The 19527-nt window shown below is 42.3% G+C and overlaps 1 protein-coding gene and 1 non-coding gene across 4 annotated transcripts in view; one reads left to right on the forward strand and one right to left on the reverse strand.

Moving 5' to 3' along the window:
- The window catches only part of CTTN (cortactin), a 48980-nt gene that overhangs the window by 179 nt on the left and 29274 nt on the right, over positions 1 to 19527 (forward strand). For all 3 annotated transcript variants that reach the window (XM_038764042.1, XM_038764043.1, XM_038764044.1), the window contains exons 2-4: positions 12138 to 12224; positions 12335 to 12408; positions 15376 to 15505. In XM_038764042.1, coding sequence (XP_038619970.1) covers positions 12138 to 12224; positions 12335 to 12408; positions 15376 to 15505 — 291 coding nt within the window. The remainder of the gene's footprint in view (positions 1 to 12137; positions 12225 to 12334; positions 12409 to 15375; positions 15506 to 19527) is intronic.
- LOC119944225 lies at positions 10779 to 10915 on the reverse strand. The gene has a single exon (XR_005455723.1). It is a non-coding gene; the product is annotated as a small nucleolar RNA SNORA7 (small nucleolar RNA).

Below are 19527 nucleotides of genomic sequence, written 5' to 3' on the forward strand. Positions count from 1 at the left end.
AGCTCCAGGGGAGGCAGGACCGGTCCTCCATCCCCCCCCCCCCCCAACCCTTTTGTCTCATTTGGGGCCCCCCTCCTAGTGCGCCAAGGAAGGCCACCGGGATCCTGCCTCGGGTCGGGAAAGGGAAAAGCTCGGCTCCCGGCCCTTATTTACTATTTATTTTATTTTGTTAGTCTGTTTACTATTTTTATTTTATTTTATTTTTATTTTGTTAGTGTGGTTTTGTTCTCTGTCTCCCCCTTCTACCCATCAATCAACCAATCAGTCGTATTTATTGAGCGCTTCCTGCGTGCAGAGCACTGTACTAAGAGCTTGGGAAGTCCAAGTTGGCAACATATAGAGGCAGTCCCTACCCAACAGTGGGCTCACAGTCTAAAAGAAGGGAAGGAAGGGGAAGGGAAGAGCTCGGCTCCCGGCCCTTATTTACCACTGATTTTATTTTGTTAGTCTGTTTACTATTTTTATTTTATTTTTTTTATTTTGTTAGTGTGGTTGGTTTTGTTGTCTGTCTCCCCCTCTATCCATCAATCAATCAATCAATCGTATTTATTGAGCGCTTCCTGCGTGCAGAGCACTGTACTAAGCGCTTGGGAAGTCCAAGTTGGCAACATATAGAGGCAGTCCCTACCCAACAGTGGGCTCACAGTCTAAAAGAAGGGAAGGAAGGGGAAGGGAAGAGCTCGGCTCCCGGCCCTTATTTACCACTGATTTTATTTTGTTAGTCTGTTTACTATTTTTATTTTATTTTTTTTATTTTGTTAGTGTGGTTGGTTTTGTTGTCTGTCTCCCCCTCTATCCATCAATCAATCAATCAATCGTATTTATTGAGCGCTTCCTGCGTGCAGAGCACTGTACTAAGCGCTTGGGAAGTCCAAGTTGGCAACATATAGAGGCAGTCCCTACCCAACAGTGGGCTCACAGTCTAAAAGAAGGGAAGGAAGGGGAAGGGAAGAGCTCGGCTCCCGGCCCTTATTTACCACTGATTTTATTTTGTTAGTCTGTTTACTATTTTTATTTTATTTTTTTTATTTTGTTAGTGTGGTTGGTTTTGTTGTCTGTCTCCCCCTCTATCCATCAATCAATCAATCAATCGTATTTATTGAGCGCTTCCTGCGTGCAGAGCACTGTACTAAGCGCTTGGGAAGTCCAAGTTGGCAACATATAGAGGCAGTCCCTACCCAACAGTGGGCTCATAGTCTAAAAGAAGGGAAGGAAGGGGAAGGGAAGAGCTCGGCTCCCGGCCCTTATTTACCATTGATTTTATTTCGTTAGTCTGTTTACTATTTTTATTTTATTTTATTTTTATTTTGTTAGTGTCTTTGGTTTTGTTCTCTGTCTCCCCTTCCATCAATCAACCAATCAGTCGTATTTGTTGAGCGCTTCCTGTGTGCAGAGCACTGTACTAAGCGCTTGGGAAGTAGGAGCTGGCAACATATAGCGACAGTCCCTACCCAACAGTGGGCTGGGGAAGGGAAGAGCTCGGCTCCCGGCCCTTATTTACTATTGATTTTATTTTGTTAGTCTACTATTTTTATTTTATTTTATTTTGTTAGTGTGCGTGGTTTTGTTGTCTGTCTCCCCCGTCTATCCATCAATCAACCAATCAGTCGTATTTATTGAGCGCTTCCTGCGTGCAGAGCACCGTACTAAGCGCTTGGGAAGTACAAGCTGGCAACATATAGAGACAGTCCCCACCCAACAGTGGGCTCATAGTCTAAAAGAAGGGAAGGAAGGGGAAGGGAAGAGCTCGGCTCCCGGCCCTTATTTACCATTGATTTTATTTTGTTAGTCTGTTTACTATTTTTATTTTATTTTATTTTTATTTTGTTAGTGTCTTTGGTTTTGTTCTCTGTCTCCCCTTCTATCAATCAACCCATCAGTCGTATTTATTGAGCGCTTCCTGTGTGCAGAGCACTGTACTAAGCGCTTGGGAAGTAGGAGCTGGCAACATATAGCGACAGTCCCTACCCAACAGTGGGCTGGGGAAGCGAAGAGCTCGGCTCCCAGCCCTTATTTACTATTGATTTTATTTTGTTAGTCTACTATTTTCATTTTATTTTATTTTTATTTTGTTAGTGTGCTTGATTTTGTTGTCTGTCTCCCCCTTCTATCAATCAATCAATCAATCGTATTTATTGAGCGCTTCCTGCGTGCAGAGCACTGTACTAAGCGCTTGGGAAGTCCAAGTTGGCAACATATAGAGACAGTCCCTACCCAACAGTGGGCTCACAGTCTAAAAGAAGGGAAGGAAGGGGAAGGGAAGAGCTCGGCTCCCGGCCCTTATTTACCATTTATTTTATTTTGTTAGTCTGTTTACTATTTTTATTTTATTTTATTTTTATTTTGTTAGTGTCTTTGGTTTTGTTCTCTGTCTCCCCTTCTATCAATCAATCAATCAATCAATCGTATTTATTGAGTGCTTCCTGCGTGCAGAGCACTGTACTAAGCGCTTGGGAAGTACAAGTTGGCAACATATAGAGACAGTCCCTACCCAACAGTGGGCTCACAGTCTAAAAGGGGGAGACAGAGAACAAAACCAAACATGCTAACAAAGTAAAATAAATAGAATAGATATGTAGAAGTAAAATAAATAAATAAATAGAGTAATAAATATGTACAAACATATATACGTATATACAGGTGCTGTGGGGAAGGGAAGGAGGTAAGATGGGGGGATGGAGAGGGGGACAAGGGGGAGAGGAAGGAAGGGGCTCAGTCTGGGAAGGCCTCCTGGACCCCACTGTTGGGTAGGGACTGTCTCTATATGTTGCCAACTTGGACTTCCCAAGCGCTTAGTACAGTGCTCTGCACACAGTAAGCGCTCAATAAATACAATTGATTGATTGATTGATTAGGCAGGCCCCTCTTCCCAGGCCTGGCGTCTTTTCGGGGGAAAAGGGGGAGCCCCGGACCCCCTTCTAGACGGGGAGCCCGTTGTGGGGCGGGGACCGTCTCCAGCTGTTGCCGTCTTGTCCTTCCCGAGCGCTTAGTTGAGTGCTCTGCGCAGTCAGAGCTCCATCAAGATGATTGAATGAACGGATGACCACCACTCTGTCTCCGACCGCCTGCTCCCTTCCAAGGCCCGACATGGTGGCGGGAGGAGACGCTCGTCTCTCCTCTGGAACCGGGAGGAAAACGGGGGGCAAAGGGGACAGTTATTTGGGGGCGAGTAGGCAGGCTGGGAAGGAGCAGAGGCCGGGGAGACGAGAACTTCCAGGAGGAATCTGTTCCTTCCTCTGGGATTTCACTCCGTCCGTCCATCCATCCATCCATCCATCCATCCGTCCGTCTCGAGAGCCGGTCCTTTGTCCCGTGGGTGTGGGGCCAGCACACCTCCACGACCCTTTTTCCCGACTGGACAGGAGGAGAAAAATTAATAATAATAATAATAATAATAATGACACTTATTAAGAGCTTACTATGTGCAAAGCACTGTTCTAACTGCTGGGGAGGTTACAAGGTGAACAGGTTGTCCCACGGAGGGCTCACAGTCTTAATCCCCACTTTACAGATGAGGGAACTGAGGCCCAGAGAAGTTAAGTGACTTGCCCAAAGTCACGCGGCTGACAAGTGGTGGACCCGGGATTTGAACCCATGACCTCTGACTCCAAAGCCCATGCTCTATCCACTGAGCCACACTGCTTCTCTAATTGGGCCGCACCCGGCGACTGGGGCGCGTCTGTAATAACGATGGCATTTGTTAAGCGCTTACTATGTGCAAAGCACTGCTCTAAGCTCTGGAAGGGATAGCAGCGTGGCTCAGTGGAAAGAACCCGGGCTTGGGAGTCAGAAGTCATGGGTTCGAATTCCGACTCTGCCACATGTCTGCTGTGCAACTTTGGGCAAGTCATTTAACTTCTCTCCAGGAGGCCTTCCCAGACTGAGCCCCTTCCTTCCTCTCCCCCTCGTCCCCCTCTCCATCCCCCCCGTCTTACCTCCTTCCCTTCCCCACAGCACCTGTATATATGTATGTATGTTTGTACATATTTATTACTCTATTTATTTTACTTGTACATATCTATTCTATTTATTTTATTTTGTTAGTATGTTTGGTTTTGTTCTCTGTCTCCCCCTTTTAGACTTGTGAGCCCACTGTTGGGTAGGGACTGTCTCTATATGTTGCCAACTTGTACTTCCCAAGCACTTAGTACAGTGCTCTGCACACAGTAAGCGCTCAATAAATACGATTGATTGATTCTCTGAGCCTCAGTTCCCTCATCTGTAAAATGGGGATGAAGACTGTGAGCCCCACGTGGGACAACCCGATCACCTTGTATCCCCCAGTGCTTAGAACAGTACTTTGCACATAGCGCTCAACAAATGCCATTATTATTATTATTATTATTATTATTGAGGATGTGCTTCCTTGGGGCTGAATCTCATAACCGCTTTGTTTTAGTGTGGTCCTAGGAACTTGTTTTTTTTCCTCTGTTCGTGGGGTGGGGGTCGGGGGGAGAAGTTGTACTTCCCTCTAATGTTCGGTGGTTTTTGTTTTTTTGTGTTGGTTTTTTTTTTTCAATTTCTTTTTTTAAAGCTGAAAGTCCAAGTTAATCCCCGGGATCATCAGTTGGATCAGCTACCTTGCCTTTATCTAGAGAAATTTCCTCTCCCCATTATTAATAGTCTCTTAAACTTCCAAAACTGATAATTTTTTTAAGGGAAGAATTATGTTTTGTGATTTCACAAATCAGATGTGGTTTTTTTTGGCTGTAACACGGTGAGTGATGATTTATCGCTGGGCCGAATCGACCAGTTTGGTGGGCCGATGACCATCCGTGCAGCCAATAAGAGACTCTTTTTCTGGCTAGCAGATCAAGTCACGAGGAGGAAATCGCTGTCTGTAAATTGTAAGCCTTTTTTCTCTCCCCGCAGAATTTGACCAAGTAAGACAGTGACTCATATACAGGCAATAATAGATCATATTTCTCCCTCGCCTGGTTGGAAAGATATTTGCCAGCCAAGCCAAGTGTTCCAAGGAAGATTAGCATAAGGGCTGCTGAAGACACAGATCATTGCAGCAGCATCCTTTTTGATTCCCATTAGGGAAGACATTCATTCACTAAAACCTTATTTTAATGGAGGTGATCTTGCTGATTTGAAGCACCTTTTATATTTGGGCCATTGCCTTTAACCGGGAAGCTTTTCTGCCCCTGAGGCTGCTTTTCTTATTGAAATTAACTTTTGCCTCTCCAAGTATTTTAAATTCAAATCCTTCTCTCAGCTGCAGTTAGTTATTAAACGGGGTTTCGGTGTGTCTGATGGTTTTTAAGCAGTTGAACAACCCTAATGAGCTAGACGCTGAACAGGAAGGAGGATGAAACCAGATGACTGCCTCAAGAACCCGCAGTTTGAAATCAGAAGCTGAAGATTTCTTTGAATTTTAGATCCCCAGGAGAGTCAGCATAGAGTTACTGTACACCTTAAAAGATGAAATTTCTTGCTCATGTAATTTCTTTCCAGCTCTTAACCTGTAAGAAGGCTGCATTTCTACGCCAGTGGCCTAGATTGAATCATTCCCAAGGCAGCATTCTTGAATACTTTGTCCAGTCTTAATACATGAAACAATGACATGTCCAATTGCCTCTTAGTGCTTCAGGTAAGGGAATGTTGTAATTTTGTTGTGGGAGCCAAGAAGTTCAGAAAGGGTGGCCACTGATGAAAACCAGACAGGTCGACGAATGAGAACGTCACATGGATTGTTCTGATGATGCACTGTGACACCCATCAGTACTATTTATTGAATACCTGCAAAGTACAGAGCACTATGCTAAGCACTTGAGAAACAGTGTATCACACTTTAGTAGACACACTCCTTGCCTGCAGGGAGTTTCAGTTTAAACCAGGAGACAGTAAAATGATTTACAGGTAAGTAGTAAGAAGGGATAATGAATATGTACATAGTGAGTCTGTAAGTAGTTTGGTAAGTCAATATGTACAGAAGTGATAAAATGCCTAATGGGCCCAGAATTGCTGAGGTAGTTGAAAGATACAGCCTCAGGAGAGTAGTTACCTCCTTGAGAAGAGGAGGGGAAGGACTGAGGCATGGTTTAGTTTGAGAGGGAAGAAGAGCGTGAGCTGGAATAAAATGGAAGAAGAGAGTGGATAAGTGGAGTCAGGAGAGAGATGATTAAACACCTTAGAGTGTTTGCTTGCTGGAGGGAAGAATGAGTAATCATAGGCTTTTGAGGAGTGGGGAGATGACAGAACAAAGTTTTAGTGAAATCTGGATGGCAGAGTGAAGCACGTAGTCCCGAGGAGATAGACTAGAGTCAGGGATATCAGTGAGGAGTCTACTTCGATTATCATTAATTTGGTCTATAAGTTCCTGGACCAGTGTGATAGGCATTTGGATGGAGAAGGAAGGGCAAATCCTGGAGCAGTTACATGGAGTGGAAACCCAACAGGATTCAGGGAGGGTACAGTCAGGGATTATATTATGCCCAGTTTGAGGGTGTCGCAAAAGATGGTGGTGTTGTCAACTATGATGGGAGAGTTAGGTGGAGGTGGAGTTAGGTGGATTTTGGACAGAGGATAAGGAGTTCAGTTTTAGTCATTTTGAACTTGAAGTGTTAATGGAACATCTGCATATAGATGTCTTGGAAATGAAAAAATACGAGATTGGAGTGGTGCGCTCACCACTGTAGGGACAGATACGGTAGATTTTGGAGTCATCCACCTAGAAGTCATAGTTAGAACCAGGGGTCTGTATTAGTTCCCCAAAGAAGTAAGGAAACTGAACCTTGAGGGGCCCCCACAGGGCCAGTAAAACCAAGGTTTGGTATTGTTTCCAGGAGAAAAGAGTGGTCCATTGTGCCAAAAGCAGCTGGAGAGGTCAAGAAGGAATAGACTAAAGTCTGCTAGATTTTCCTAGAAGATAATCACTGGTGAACTTTGAAAGCATAGTCTCAATGGAGTGGAGAGGGCATCCATTCAAGGAGTTTGTACAGGAATGGAAGCAGTGAGATGGAGTGCTAGCTGGAGGGGATATTGGGATCTACAGAAGGTATTTAAAAAAAATTAAGGAAAGGGGAGATGTGAACAAGTTTGAAGGTACAAGAGTGGGAGCCATCAGATTGAGTGGTTGAAGATGGTCGTCTGGGAAGGAAGAAGAGTGGACAAATGTGCTTTTTAGAATGTGAGAGGGAGTAGGATCAGAGGCACAGATAGGTAGAGAGGATAGATTTGGAGAGACTGACTGGAAAGGAATAGAGTGTCGCTGTGTGGGTGGGAGCGAGTTAGGGAAATGAAGGGAAGATTTTGAGGAGCACTTGCCTGATAATTTCAGTTTTTCAGCAAAGTATTTGGTAAAATCATCAGGCCTGAGGGGGGGAAAGGTGGAGACACTGAGGGGCATGAGGAGGGTGTTTAAAGTCTGGGATAATTGGTGGGGGCAGTGGGCGTGGATGTCCATGAGGGAGGAGAAGTAATGGTTCTAAGAGTGAGAGGGCAGAGTTATAGTAAGGGTGAATTTGTGATGATGTCACAGTATCAGCTGGCAGAAATACGCTGAGCTTGCCACATCCTAGAGTGTTGCTCTAGGGTCCCCTGACCCCTTGCCTTCCCCCAACAATTACTCCAGAGCCTTTTACTTTCCCTTTCAAAGACCCTCTGAAGCAGAAACTGAGCTATCAAACCTGGCAGTTAGGTGGTTTGGTGCAGAAAATTTAGGAGGCTTGATTATAAAGGTGTCCAAGCTGTATGTACTGGGCTGCTGATAGGTCAGCTGAAAACTGAACTCTCCTGTATAAAACTGGACAATTGCACCCATCCCCCCTCAACTCTCCAGATCAGAAACATCATGCATTTCATTATAATCGGCCTTCTCCTTGGTTCAACTAGACTTTTTTCACATTTGTTAGACAATTTATGTTCTTAGACTGCCTTGCTATTTTAGCCATACTATAATTATTTAGTCCTTGAAGTTTTGTTGGATTCAGCAAAATTATCTGAAAATCTTAATAGATATTTACTGTCCATAGCAACAGTGGCATAATAAAAAGAAAAAACAGAAGCTTCATCTCAAATGGAGAGTAAATTGGAAATTCATTCATTCAGTCGTATTTATTGAGTGCTTACTGTGTGCAGAGCACTGTACTAAGCACTTGGGTAGTACAAGTCGGCAGCATGTAGAGACAGTCCCTACCCAACCACGGGCTCGCTGTTAAATGAATCCTTAAATTTAAAATAACCTCCAGTTTTACTGTGTGTATTATTGATGGAGGGTGGGAAAATATCTCCTTGCCTATATATACGGTTACTAAGCACCAAACCCCCCATTGAGACAATTGCCCTCCGCTCCAGACAGCTGCCCCAGTACCAAGCAATTGGGAAAAAAACAGGCATTGGTCATGCACCCAAATCACTGGTTTCCCAGCCATTTGCTTCTCCATTCCCCAACTGCCCCTGACAACTCTCCAGTGACTCAATTACTGGGAGCAACAGAACCGTCAAGTCGGGAGTGGGGTCAGGCCTGTCCAGAGCCCTGTCGGGAGATGATGGTGAACCATCAGGCTAGGAGGCAGGAGATTCCGTTTCTGCTTTCTAATCCCCCAAACCATCCAAAGATGTTCCTGCTAAGTATTGAGTTTTTTCCCCCCTTTCACCATCTTTTATTTCTGAACTTGTTGAATTCTTAAAATCTATTTTGTTATCGAGACAGTTCCAGCGACAAATTTTCCAAGAAGATAACAGATATTTTTCATAGAATTTTTTGCTAGCAGAGCCTAATGGTGATTAGGTGTTGTGATCTTTACACAGTGAATTCCACACTTCTTTACAGAGTAAATCTTTCTCAGATGACTCTGTCTGTTGTACTAGGGTTTTGTTCACAACGTTTTGAATGGTCCTTTTTCCAACCAGGAAGAAAGGAGTGTATGTTTTGAAGAGCAATTGGATCGTGTCTTTTCTCATGAGGAGAAACTTCAACTCTGAATGTCTTAAGGGAGGGGAATGGGAAGGATAAATATGAACAGCATTTGAGGGGTATAGTTTGCCTTTTGATGATTACAAGATATCACTCTTTAAGTAGGAAACAGTTATGGATTAAAAAAGGGACACCCACGTTCTATATCTGCTGCCAACATATAAGTGGATTAAGCACTTTATCTTCACAGGATCCTAAGCACTTTTTGAAAGATAAATCTATACATATATTTCCAAATGGAATATTGGTAATAATTTCTACCAAAGCATTTGTAACACTCTCAGTATTCAGATACTTTTTATACTCAACTTATACTTTAGCAAGTTGCCTAAACTTTCAGCAAATCTTTGAGATCAAACAGACTTTCCTGGAGTCATCTTATTATAAGACTTAGCTGCATATTTTCTTGCTACATGTGGTTCAAGATGCATTAAAAATAAATGAACCAACTGTACACATTTTCCCTTTTACCAGAAAACTCTGATCAATCCAAATATTATTTCTTATCAGTTGGAAACCATAGAAGATATCTGACCTGGCTTTCATATATTCTTGAACAAATTCAAATGTAAGAATTTTTATTTTTCATAAAATAGTAGTTGCTTTGCTCACTTTTATGATACACTTGTCATGAAAATTGTGTTTTAATCAATCAATCATACTGTGAGCCCACTGTTGGGTAGGGACTGTCTCTATATATTGCCAATTTGTACTTACCAAGCGCTTAGTACAGTGCTCTGCACATAGTGCTCGATAAATACGATTGATGATGATGATGATTGATGATTGAGCATTTACTGTGTGCAGAGCACTGTACTAAGCGCTTGGGAAGTACAAGTTGGCAACATATAGAGACAGTCCCTACCCAACAGTGGGCTCACAGTCTAAAAGGGGGAGACAGAGAACAAAACCAAACATACTAACAAAATAAATAGAATAGATATGTACAAGTAAAATAAATAAATAAATAAATAGAGTAATAAATATGTACAAACATATACATATATACAGGTGCTGTGGGGAAGGGAAGGAGGTAAGATGGGTGGATGGAGAGGGGGTTGAGGGGGAGAGGAAGGAAGGGGCTCAGTCTGGGAAGGCCTCCTGGAGGAGATGAGCTCTCAGTAGGGCCTTGAAGGGAGGAAGAGAGCTAGCTTGGTGGATGTGTGGAGGGAGGGCATTCCAGGCCATGGGGAGGACGTGGGCCAGGGGTCAATGGCGGGACAGGCAAGAACGAGGCACAGTGAGGAGGTTAGCAGCAGAGGAGTGGAGGGTGCGGGCTGGGCTGTAGAAGGGGAGAAGGGAGGTGAGGTAGGAGGGGGCGAGGTGATGGAGAGCCTTGAAGCCCAGGGTGAGGAGTTTCTGCCTGATGCGCAGATTGATTGGTAGCCACTGGAGATTTTTGAGGAGGGGAGTAACATGCCCAGAGCGTTTCTGGACAAAGACAATCCGGGCAGCAGCATGAAGTATGGTTTGAAGTGGGGAGAGACACGAGGATGGGAGATCAGAGAGAAGGCTTATGCACTAAGTCAAAATGCTCTTAAGATGGTATAGTTTTCTCAATGTCATAAAGGAACGATTGGCTCCTGAGCCAAGGCTGGATACCTTATTTTTGCCAAAACTTCCCAGAATGTCTTGTCTTATGCTGTCAAGTCATTTCCGACCCATAGGGACTCCATGGACACATGTCTCCCAGAACGCCCCGCCTCCATCTGCAATCGTTCTGGAAGTGTATCCATATAGTTTTCTTGGTAAAAATATGGAAATGGTTTACCGTTGCCTTCTTCCATGCAGTAAACTTGAGTCCTTGCCCTCTATTCTCTCCCATGCCGCTGCTGCCCAGCACGGGTGAGCTTTGACTTGTAGCAGATTGCCTTCCACTCACTAGCCACTGCCCCAGCCAGGAATGGAATGGGTACGCCTCTGCTTGACTCTCCCTCCCATAGCTGAGGCTGGTAGAGTACTGGAACTCTCCAGGTGCGATACAGAGAGGGGCCAGAATTGTACACTCAGTTAACAGATGAGTACTATTGCCACATTTATGCATATACATAGTAAATAGCAATCATACTGACCTAAAACTAATATAAAAAGTAAAAAAATACAATCAATAAAGATCTAATACACCCAGTTCTCCTGTTAAAACACACCTTACAGTCTCGCAAAACCCCACAGTAATGAAAACTCAGTCTGTGGTGGTCACCCATTCCAGCGCCTTAAACATGTGCCTGCCTGCAAGCACACAGACGGTGTCTTTTATTACGTGTTGGATAAATGCTCCCTAATTTCCTAACAGTTCTAACCAAAATGAATAATGAAAACACGTGTTAAAGCGGAACTGAGTGTACAATACTGTACAATATGCGTAATCCCTACCTCCAAACAATTTAAAAAGCATAGACAAATTGTAAACCCCCTTTTTAAATGAAAAGTGGGTTGCTAGGCACATCTTTTTGGGTAAGGTTTCTCTTTAAACTTCCCTTTCTCCAATTTTTTTCCTGATGTACCCGTGCATCTTTGAATCCGCTCTATTGTTTTTCAGTTTTTTAATTGCAGCAGCAATGCAGTAGTTGTCCATGGTCAGGCCAGCCCCTTCCTGGACTGCAGCCAAACTGAGAAAAAATGGGGGAGGGGAACGGTGATGACAATCCCTACCTCGGCCTCCTCCCCAACCTGGCCGTCCTGACCGGGTGGTATGGAGGTGTTGAATCCTGAGAAGAGGGTGAAGACAGTAACATGCTCCTTTCTGGCCCAGCCTGGCCCTGGGTGTCTGTTGAGGGGTTGGGAGAAAGCCTGCAGTTGGAGAAGAGACCAGCTAAATTCTGTACAACTATGGTATTACTGTTTTTAAAAAAATAATTGAGCTGTAGAAGGTGGGGGAGGAATGGAAGCCATAAGAGGACTGTACGGCGTCTGGATTGCCTTGACCGATGGACGTATGAACTGAAACCATGGGGAAGCAATTTGGAGGGGAAATTTATCTCAGCACCAGGGAAGCACGGTTCTAGTATCATGAAGAGGGCAAGTGTTATCAGGCCCAAGCAGTGTTAATTTAGAAACCTCACAAGTGCCCTCTATTAGAGCTCAAAACATGGCAACTTGGGGATTACCTGTAAAGGAATCCCCCTCCTTGGTGTTTCTAGTCCAGATCTAATTATGATGTAATAACCAATTCTGAAACTATTTTAAGATAGTGTGAAATAATCATTTCTTTCAGATGTGGAAAGCCTCTGCAGGCCATACAGTATCAATTACCCAGGATGATGGTGGAGCTGATGATTGGGAGACAGATCCTGACTTTGTGGTAGGAGTTAACGCCTTTTATGTTTTTCTTTTAATTAGCTGGAATTCCTTTACTTTGAAGGTTGAGATTTAAAGACAGAGGTTTAATGTCATTTTTTTCTTTCTTGACAGAATGATGTGAGTGAAAAAGAACAGAGATGGGGGGCCAAAACTGTGAAAGGATCTGGGCACCAGGAACACATCAAGTAAGAACCTCATCATCAACAACTTTTTTGAGAGCGTACAGTCCCTCGATCTATTTGATTCCACTACTACACCTTTTAAAAGTGGGGAGGAAAAACTGAGGAATCTCAGTGTAGAGATAATGACATTCACCCCAAATCACCCCAAATCCCAATGAGGTCAGCCAGTAAAATAAATGAGAGCAATTTATCTGGCTGAATAAGGTACAAAAAAAAAAAAAGATGGGGATCCTAGAGTAGAAATTGTTTCACCACTACTTGGACTGTGAGCCACACCTGGGACAGGGTCTTTGTCTGAGCTGATTAGAACAGTGCTTGACACATAGTAAACGCTTAACAAATACCTCTGTTTTGTGTGTAGTAATGTCAACATCTTGACTTCCAACAGTGAATGTAGCCCAAAGTAACTTGAAGATCTTTTTCAAACCGGCAGGCTTTTAAAATGAATGGTCTTCCTGTAAGTGTGTTCTTATTAGTGTATTCATATATTTTGGGATTCGTAACTCTGTTGCATTCTAAGTAGTTACAGCCCTGGATACTGTACTGCCTGAATTTAAAATAATACTAATAATAATAATAATAATAATAATAATGATGGTATTTGTTAAGCGCTTACTATGTGCTAGGCACCGTACTAAGTGTTGGAATGGATACAAGCAAATCAGGATGGACACAGTCCTTATCCCATGTGGGGCTGACATTCTCAATCCCCATTTTACAGATGAGGTAACTGAGGCCCAGAGAAGTTAAGTGACTTGCCCAAGGTCATACAGCAGACACATCCTCAAAAACAAGAAAACTGTGAGCAAATCATAGCCATGTTCCTAAATTTGCAAATTACACCTCAAGTGCTAGCCTTTTGCACATTTTGCCTTTGTGTTGCTATTTCTCTAATCCAATAATGGAGTTTTTTTCTTGTATGCAGTAACATAACAAATAAAGGGAAGTAAAGGTGATGATAGTTTCAGAAATGAATAAAGTCCTTTGTAGCTATTTTTTCTGAGGAAATGAGGATAGACTGCTCAACCTTTCAATGAAACAGGGTCAGCTCTTAAACCCAAATAATATTACTTTAGGAGAAAAAATATACATTTAAGAATTCTTTCATGTATCATTTTAATCCACAACATTGCTGGGATTAGGAAAATATTAATCAAATGCATTTCCTGTCAAGTGCATTTAAGTTATGATGACATTTGGTAGGCGCTTACTTTGTGCAAAGCACTGTTCTAAGCACTGGGGAGGATACAAGGTGATCAGGTTGTCCCTCGTGGGGCTCACAGTCTTCACCCCCATTTTACAGATGAGGGAACTGAGGCACAGAGAAGTTAAGTGACTTGCCCAAAGTCACACAGCTGACAAATGGCGAAGCTGGAATTTGAACCCATAACCACTGACTCCTAAGCCTGGGCTCTTTCCACTGAGCCATGCTGCTTCTCTAAGTGTGTTTAAGTGTGTTTGCATAGCTTTGTTGGTTATATTCCTGTAGATCCAAATTAACATTTCCTCCACATCAGGGACCATTGAGTAATGATATCTTGGGTTTGTACAGCACTGTTACTTTTCCTCATTATTTTCATACCAATTACCTCATTTCAAGTTCATAATTATTAGTTTTATTTTATAGATTGGGTAACCAAGATAACTTGGACCAGTCACTTATCAAGGTTAATTTGAGCCAGAATCAAGATTGAAACTCAGGTCTCTTAACTCCCAGCACAGAGCTTTTGCAGGAGACCAACATTTTAACATTTCTTATTTCCCTACTTTTCTCAAAGATGACAGGGATATCCTACATTACTTTCAATTACTTATGTTACCAAAGCTTTCATGTGTTTTTCATAATTCAGAGACTATAGTAAGAATTTATACAATGTCCTTATTTAAAATAAAAGTTAAGCATCTTGTTTGTGAAAGACAAAAGTCCTGGATTGGCTAACAGTGAAACATTGTCTTCCAAGGTCATTCACACTTTTCCTTTGTTCAGTAATGGCTTTTTTTCCCCCTCGGTGTTCAGTAGTAGCACCTAAAGGTTGACTCAAATATTACTACTAGAAGGTTCTATTTTAAGACGGGCTATTTTTCCTTTCTATCAAACAGAAATGTCTAGAATTCTTATAATATTCGCCCCATCCGTAACACCACAGCACTTATGTACATATCTTTAAACTATATATTATAGATTATTTATAGTAACATCTGTCTCCCCCTCTAGATTATAAACTCGTTATGGGTAGGGAATGTGTCTGCTAATTCTGTTGTACTCTCCCAAGTGCTTAGTACAGTGCTCTTCACATAGTAAGCATGCAATAAGTACCATGGATTGATGCATATTTAGCAAATAATGAATTATTTTTCCTGGTATATGACTAAGGTATGGATTAAGTACCTAAGAGTGTTATTCTGGAAACAGCTTGGCCTAGTAGAAAGAACACAGGCTTGGGAATCAAAGAATCTGGGTTCTAATCCTTGCTCTGTCATAGGCCTGCTGTGTGGCCCTGGGCAAGTCATGTAGCTTCTCAGTGCCTCAGTTTCCTTATCTGTAATATGGGGATTCAAAATGTGTTTTCTCTCCTACTTACACTGTGAGCCTGATGAGGGATAGGGACTGTATCCAACTTAATTATCTTGTCTGTATCCCAGTGCTTATTACAGTGCTTGTCATAGCAAGCTTTTAACAAATACCGCCATTATTATTTTCCTACTAAATATCCTCATTGAACATATTCTTGTTTCACTAAAATTAACATAATCCCTGGTAACCAGTTACTAGAATTAAGCTGGTATTGACCTTTTGGTTCATTTCAGCAAAGGAAATGCTTGATATTAATAGGGGTTAATGGAATACTTTGAAGTTAGAGATGAAGAAAGCCTGATTATATTCTTAACTTCTGACAAGGTTACAATGAGAAGACAAGGGTACACTAGGGATAATTTTATCATTTATTGTGTGTGTTTTTTTCTTTAAAGCATACACAAGCTAAGAGAAAATGTCTTTCAAGAACACCAGAACATCAAGGAGAAAGAACTTGAAACAGGACCAAAAGCATCTCATGGCTATGGAGGCAAATTTGGTGTTGAACAAGATAGAATGGACAAAGTAAGTGAAAAGCTATCTGATTCAGTAAAGTTGCTGAGTGAGCCTGAGGTGTATAATGTCACAATTATAGTTGAAGATTGCTATTTATAGTTTGGATCCACTCTCCTAAACTCAACATAAATGAAGGGATTGACCTAGAAATCCTCAGTGGCTAGAATTGGAAGTTTGTTTTATCATTACCATCCACAGAAGCATCGCACAGGATTCATAGGACTGCTCATAGTGGCCATTGGTTGATGAAAAATACTACTTCGGGAGAAGTTTCAAGGGTGCCTACTTTAGTTATGAGCCATTCCCCTCAAGCTACAAAAGAAAGTATTGTCATTTTTTTCAGCAGAGTTTGATAACAGGTCAACAGTGGGAAATCAGAAGAAATTTGTGCCTAACAGCCTACTTTGTGATCTAGATAGTGGCTCGGTGTGAACTTTTAACATTAATAGATGCCTTCTCAATCACCAGGAATCTTGGACAGTTCTCTTGTGAAACCAGCCAAACCAATGCCAAACCCCATTTTGAAAGTTTAGCTGAAAGCCCTTTTGGGCATTAATGCATGGTAATATAAAATAAAGCAGTCCTGAAAATGAAGTGGTAGGAATGTTTCTTGAAACAGATTATGGATGATTGTACAGAATTTGTTAGGGAATCTTCAAGGGACTTAAATACTGAGAGCTTGAATGTAGTGTACCCAAGCCTCATTAACTTTCATTATCACATCTATTACAATTATTTTTCAGCCTAGGTGGGTAATGGGTTTACTTTTATTTGCATATCTGGGGCCTAGCCATTTAGACTAATGTTGTTGACTTTGCAAATGTCTGCTTCATTCTGTGTATAGAGGTAAAAGTATCACTTGGCTCCGTATTTTCGGGTATGTAATTTCACACCCATTTTGCCATGTGTATAGATCAGATTAAACATTTGAGCTGGAGATAGTATAATGTAACAGGTGTAGGATCATACCTGACTCATGTTTGCTGGTATACTGTAAAGGATGGTAGAAAATAAAAATGATGGAGCATGAATTTCATTAAGATTTTTTTACCTTTCTGTTGTTTTTTATTCACTTCATGCTCTGTCATTTATCTCCCTGTCACATGAAGCTATTCTGACGGAAATAGGGGAAGTGGTGAGAAGAATAATATTAGAGTTCCGCCAAAAGGCCATACTCTCGTGGTTTACTGTAGAACAAAACTCCCTAGTGATTATATTAAAAAAACTGGCAGAATTAAACAAGGAAAATCTCTTCCGACCACAAATACAGTGTACATATATAAATTTCTGTCCGAATTAAGTGATGTAACTGACGATGATATATACATGAGTTCCAGTGAGGCAGACACATGGCGTTCGCTTCCACATTACAGATGTCAAAATAGTGTTTTATTGTGCGGCATGTGCTACTTGCAGTGCTTGGTACTGTTTTGGATGCTACATCTTGCTTCCATGAGCTTCCTGAGGCTTCTGTTCTAAGAAAGCTTCCCTGCTACTGAGACCCGCACGCCAGACTGCTCTGTCTGCCCCTCTCTTCTCCTACTGTTCTTCAGCTTCCACTTCATCTGAACTTGTATTTCCCAGAACATTTTAAATGTTTCTTCTGGCCTGCTTGGCCACTTGAGCTCACCATACAGTAGCTACGGTGATGCATCCCTCGCATGAACCGTCCAATAAAGCGGTTGCAGTGGGCGCTGCATCAGTGCTGGTTAAACTGTGTTCCAGAGTCACATTGCTTATGATTGCATTTTGCCATTTGATTTTTTTTCCAAATAACCAAGTAGGCAACTGGTGAAACTGTTCAAGCAGTTGGATAATAATAATAATAATAATTTTGATATTTGTTAAGCGCTTACTATGTGCCAAGCACTGTTCTAAGTGCTGGGGAAGATATAAGGTAATCAAATTGTCCCACATGGGGCTCACAGTCTTAATCCCCATTTTCCAGATGAGGTAACTGAGGCACAGAGAAGTTAAGTGACTTGCCCAAAGTCACACAGCTGATAAGTGGTGGAGTCGGGATTAGAACCCATGACCTCTGACTCCCAAGCCCACGCTCTTTCCACTGAGCCACGCTGCTTCTCTGTGATGTATAAGGTAGGCTCAGATCTCATAGTAACGTGGGCTTTTGAGTCCATAAATGGCCACTGTGATGTGGATGAGATCCCGTGCCATGGCTGGAGGATAAAGGGGGATTTTTGTGCCTCCCTCCCAAGTGGAAAATGGATTGCCACAATTTATCTCCTCCTCATGGCTCCTATCCATTTTGGTAATTCGGGAAGGGTAAAGGACAAGGAGTCCTCTCCTAGGCTTACCTCTTCCACTGGAAAATGGTGCATGGGACTCCAATCAAATACAGCAAGGAAACAACTCTGGGAAGACTTCTTCTTCCTCTGCTTGCACGGGGCTAGTCCCTTTTGCTGGGGACCCTCCTGTGATAGGCTTCGTCCCTGACCAGGAGGAATTACTGTATTGTAGAAGAAGAGAAGCAGCATGGCTTAGTGGAAGGACCACGGGCTTGGGAGTCAGAGGTCATGGGTTCTAATCCTTACTCCACCATTGTCAGCTGTGTGACTTTGAGCAAGTCACTTAACTTCTCTGTGCCTGTTACCTCATCTGTAAAATGGGGATTAAGACTGTGAGCCCCACATGGGACAACCTGATTAAGCGCTTAACAAATACCATAATTATTATTATTATTGTACTTTCCCAAGAGCTTACTACAGTGCTCTGTACACAGTAAGCACTCAATAAATACGATTGAATGAATGAGAGCTCCATACCATTAATTTAATTCTTTGTTCTGACGATTTTGACTCCTGTCTACATGTTTTGTTTTGTTGTCTGTCTCCCCCTTCTAGACTGCAAGCTCGTTGTTGCCGATGTGTACTTCCCAAGCGCTTAGTACATTGCTCTGCACACAGCACTCAATAAATACGATTGAATGAATGAATACCATAGGAGCACAATTGGGGTTTTTGTGTGTTGGTTTTGGCTGGTCTAATTAGGAGCTACTTTAACTGAAACCTGCTCTTTAGTTAGCCACCTTGGGAGCAACCTGAATCCGGTCGTCCTCTGTAGACCCTCAATTTGTTCTGGAACTTGACGCCACACACAGACAATCCCCCCCCAGAATTTATGACTCCCTTGATTTAATTTATTTTTTTTTATTGTTCCGTGATCATGCTTATACAACATTTTGACACGTGTTTACATAGTATGTTTTAATGGAGCACAAGTGTGGTATTTCACTATTGTGGATTTCACAAATTGGTGCAGTTAGGAAGAAGCGCACATTGGTTAAGGCATGATGCCATAATGCTTCACTGTACTGCCTCAGCCTTATTGTTTTTGCAGCATTACCATATTTAATACAGTACAATAGTGATGATTGGATAGGTATAAAGCATTCTACTGGTGGTGAGTATAACAATTATATAGAAATTCTCATCAAATATCAGCCATGCTACTATCTTCAAACTATGTACTCTTTTTAACCCATTAACATCCATTAAAGCAAAGGTTAGTAGAACACAATTTTCCCATAATGAAAGGGTCTTCAAGAACACAACCCCATATTATAGGGTAATTCTTATTTTTAGAATTCAGTGACAACAACCTTAATTTCTGCATGTGTTCTTAAATATTCTCCTTGCATAGCACAATCATCTGAATATGTAACTAAAGTAAGCTGTGGGTCATGTCTGGGAAGCTGACTCCTTTCCTTTCGATTGCCTAGGCAGTAAGTATGAGCGTACTTGCCATGCCCTAAGGAATGCGCTAGGCTCAAGAACCTCAGTGCTCCAGTCCCACTCACTGCCTCTGTCCCAAGGAGGACATTTGAGAGGATCTGGCACAAGGTCCTTCCTTCCCACAGTTCCTAACATCCCACACTGCCCTCCCTTTCCCTTGGACAAAGCCCAACAACCCAGTTAGGGCCTTTCCCCCATCCCTGGGGAATCAGCCCTTCTGTCTCCCCCAACCCCTGCACTCTACGACCCCCCAAAATGTGGGAGGGCTGAACAGATGGG

Source organism: Tachyglossus aculeatus, chromosome 22 (genome assembly GCF_015852505.1).
Source record: "Tachyglossus aculeatus isolate mTacAcu1 chromosome 22, mTacAcu1.pri, whole genome shotgun sequence".
Lineage (NCBI taxonomy): Eukaryota > Metazoa > Chordata > Mammalia > Monotremata > Tachyglossidae > Tachyglossus > Tachyglossus aculeatus.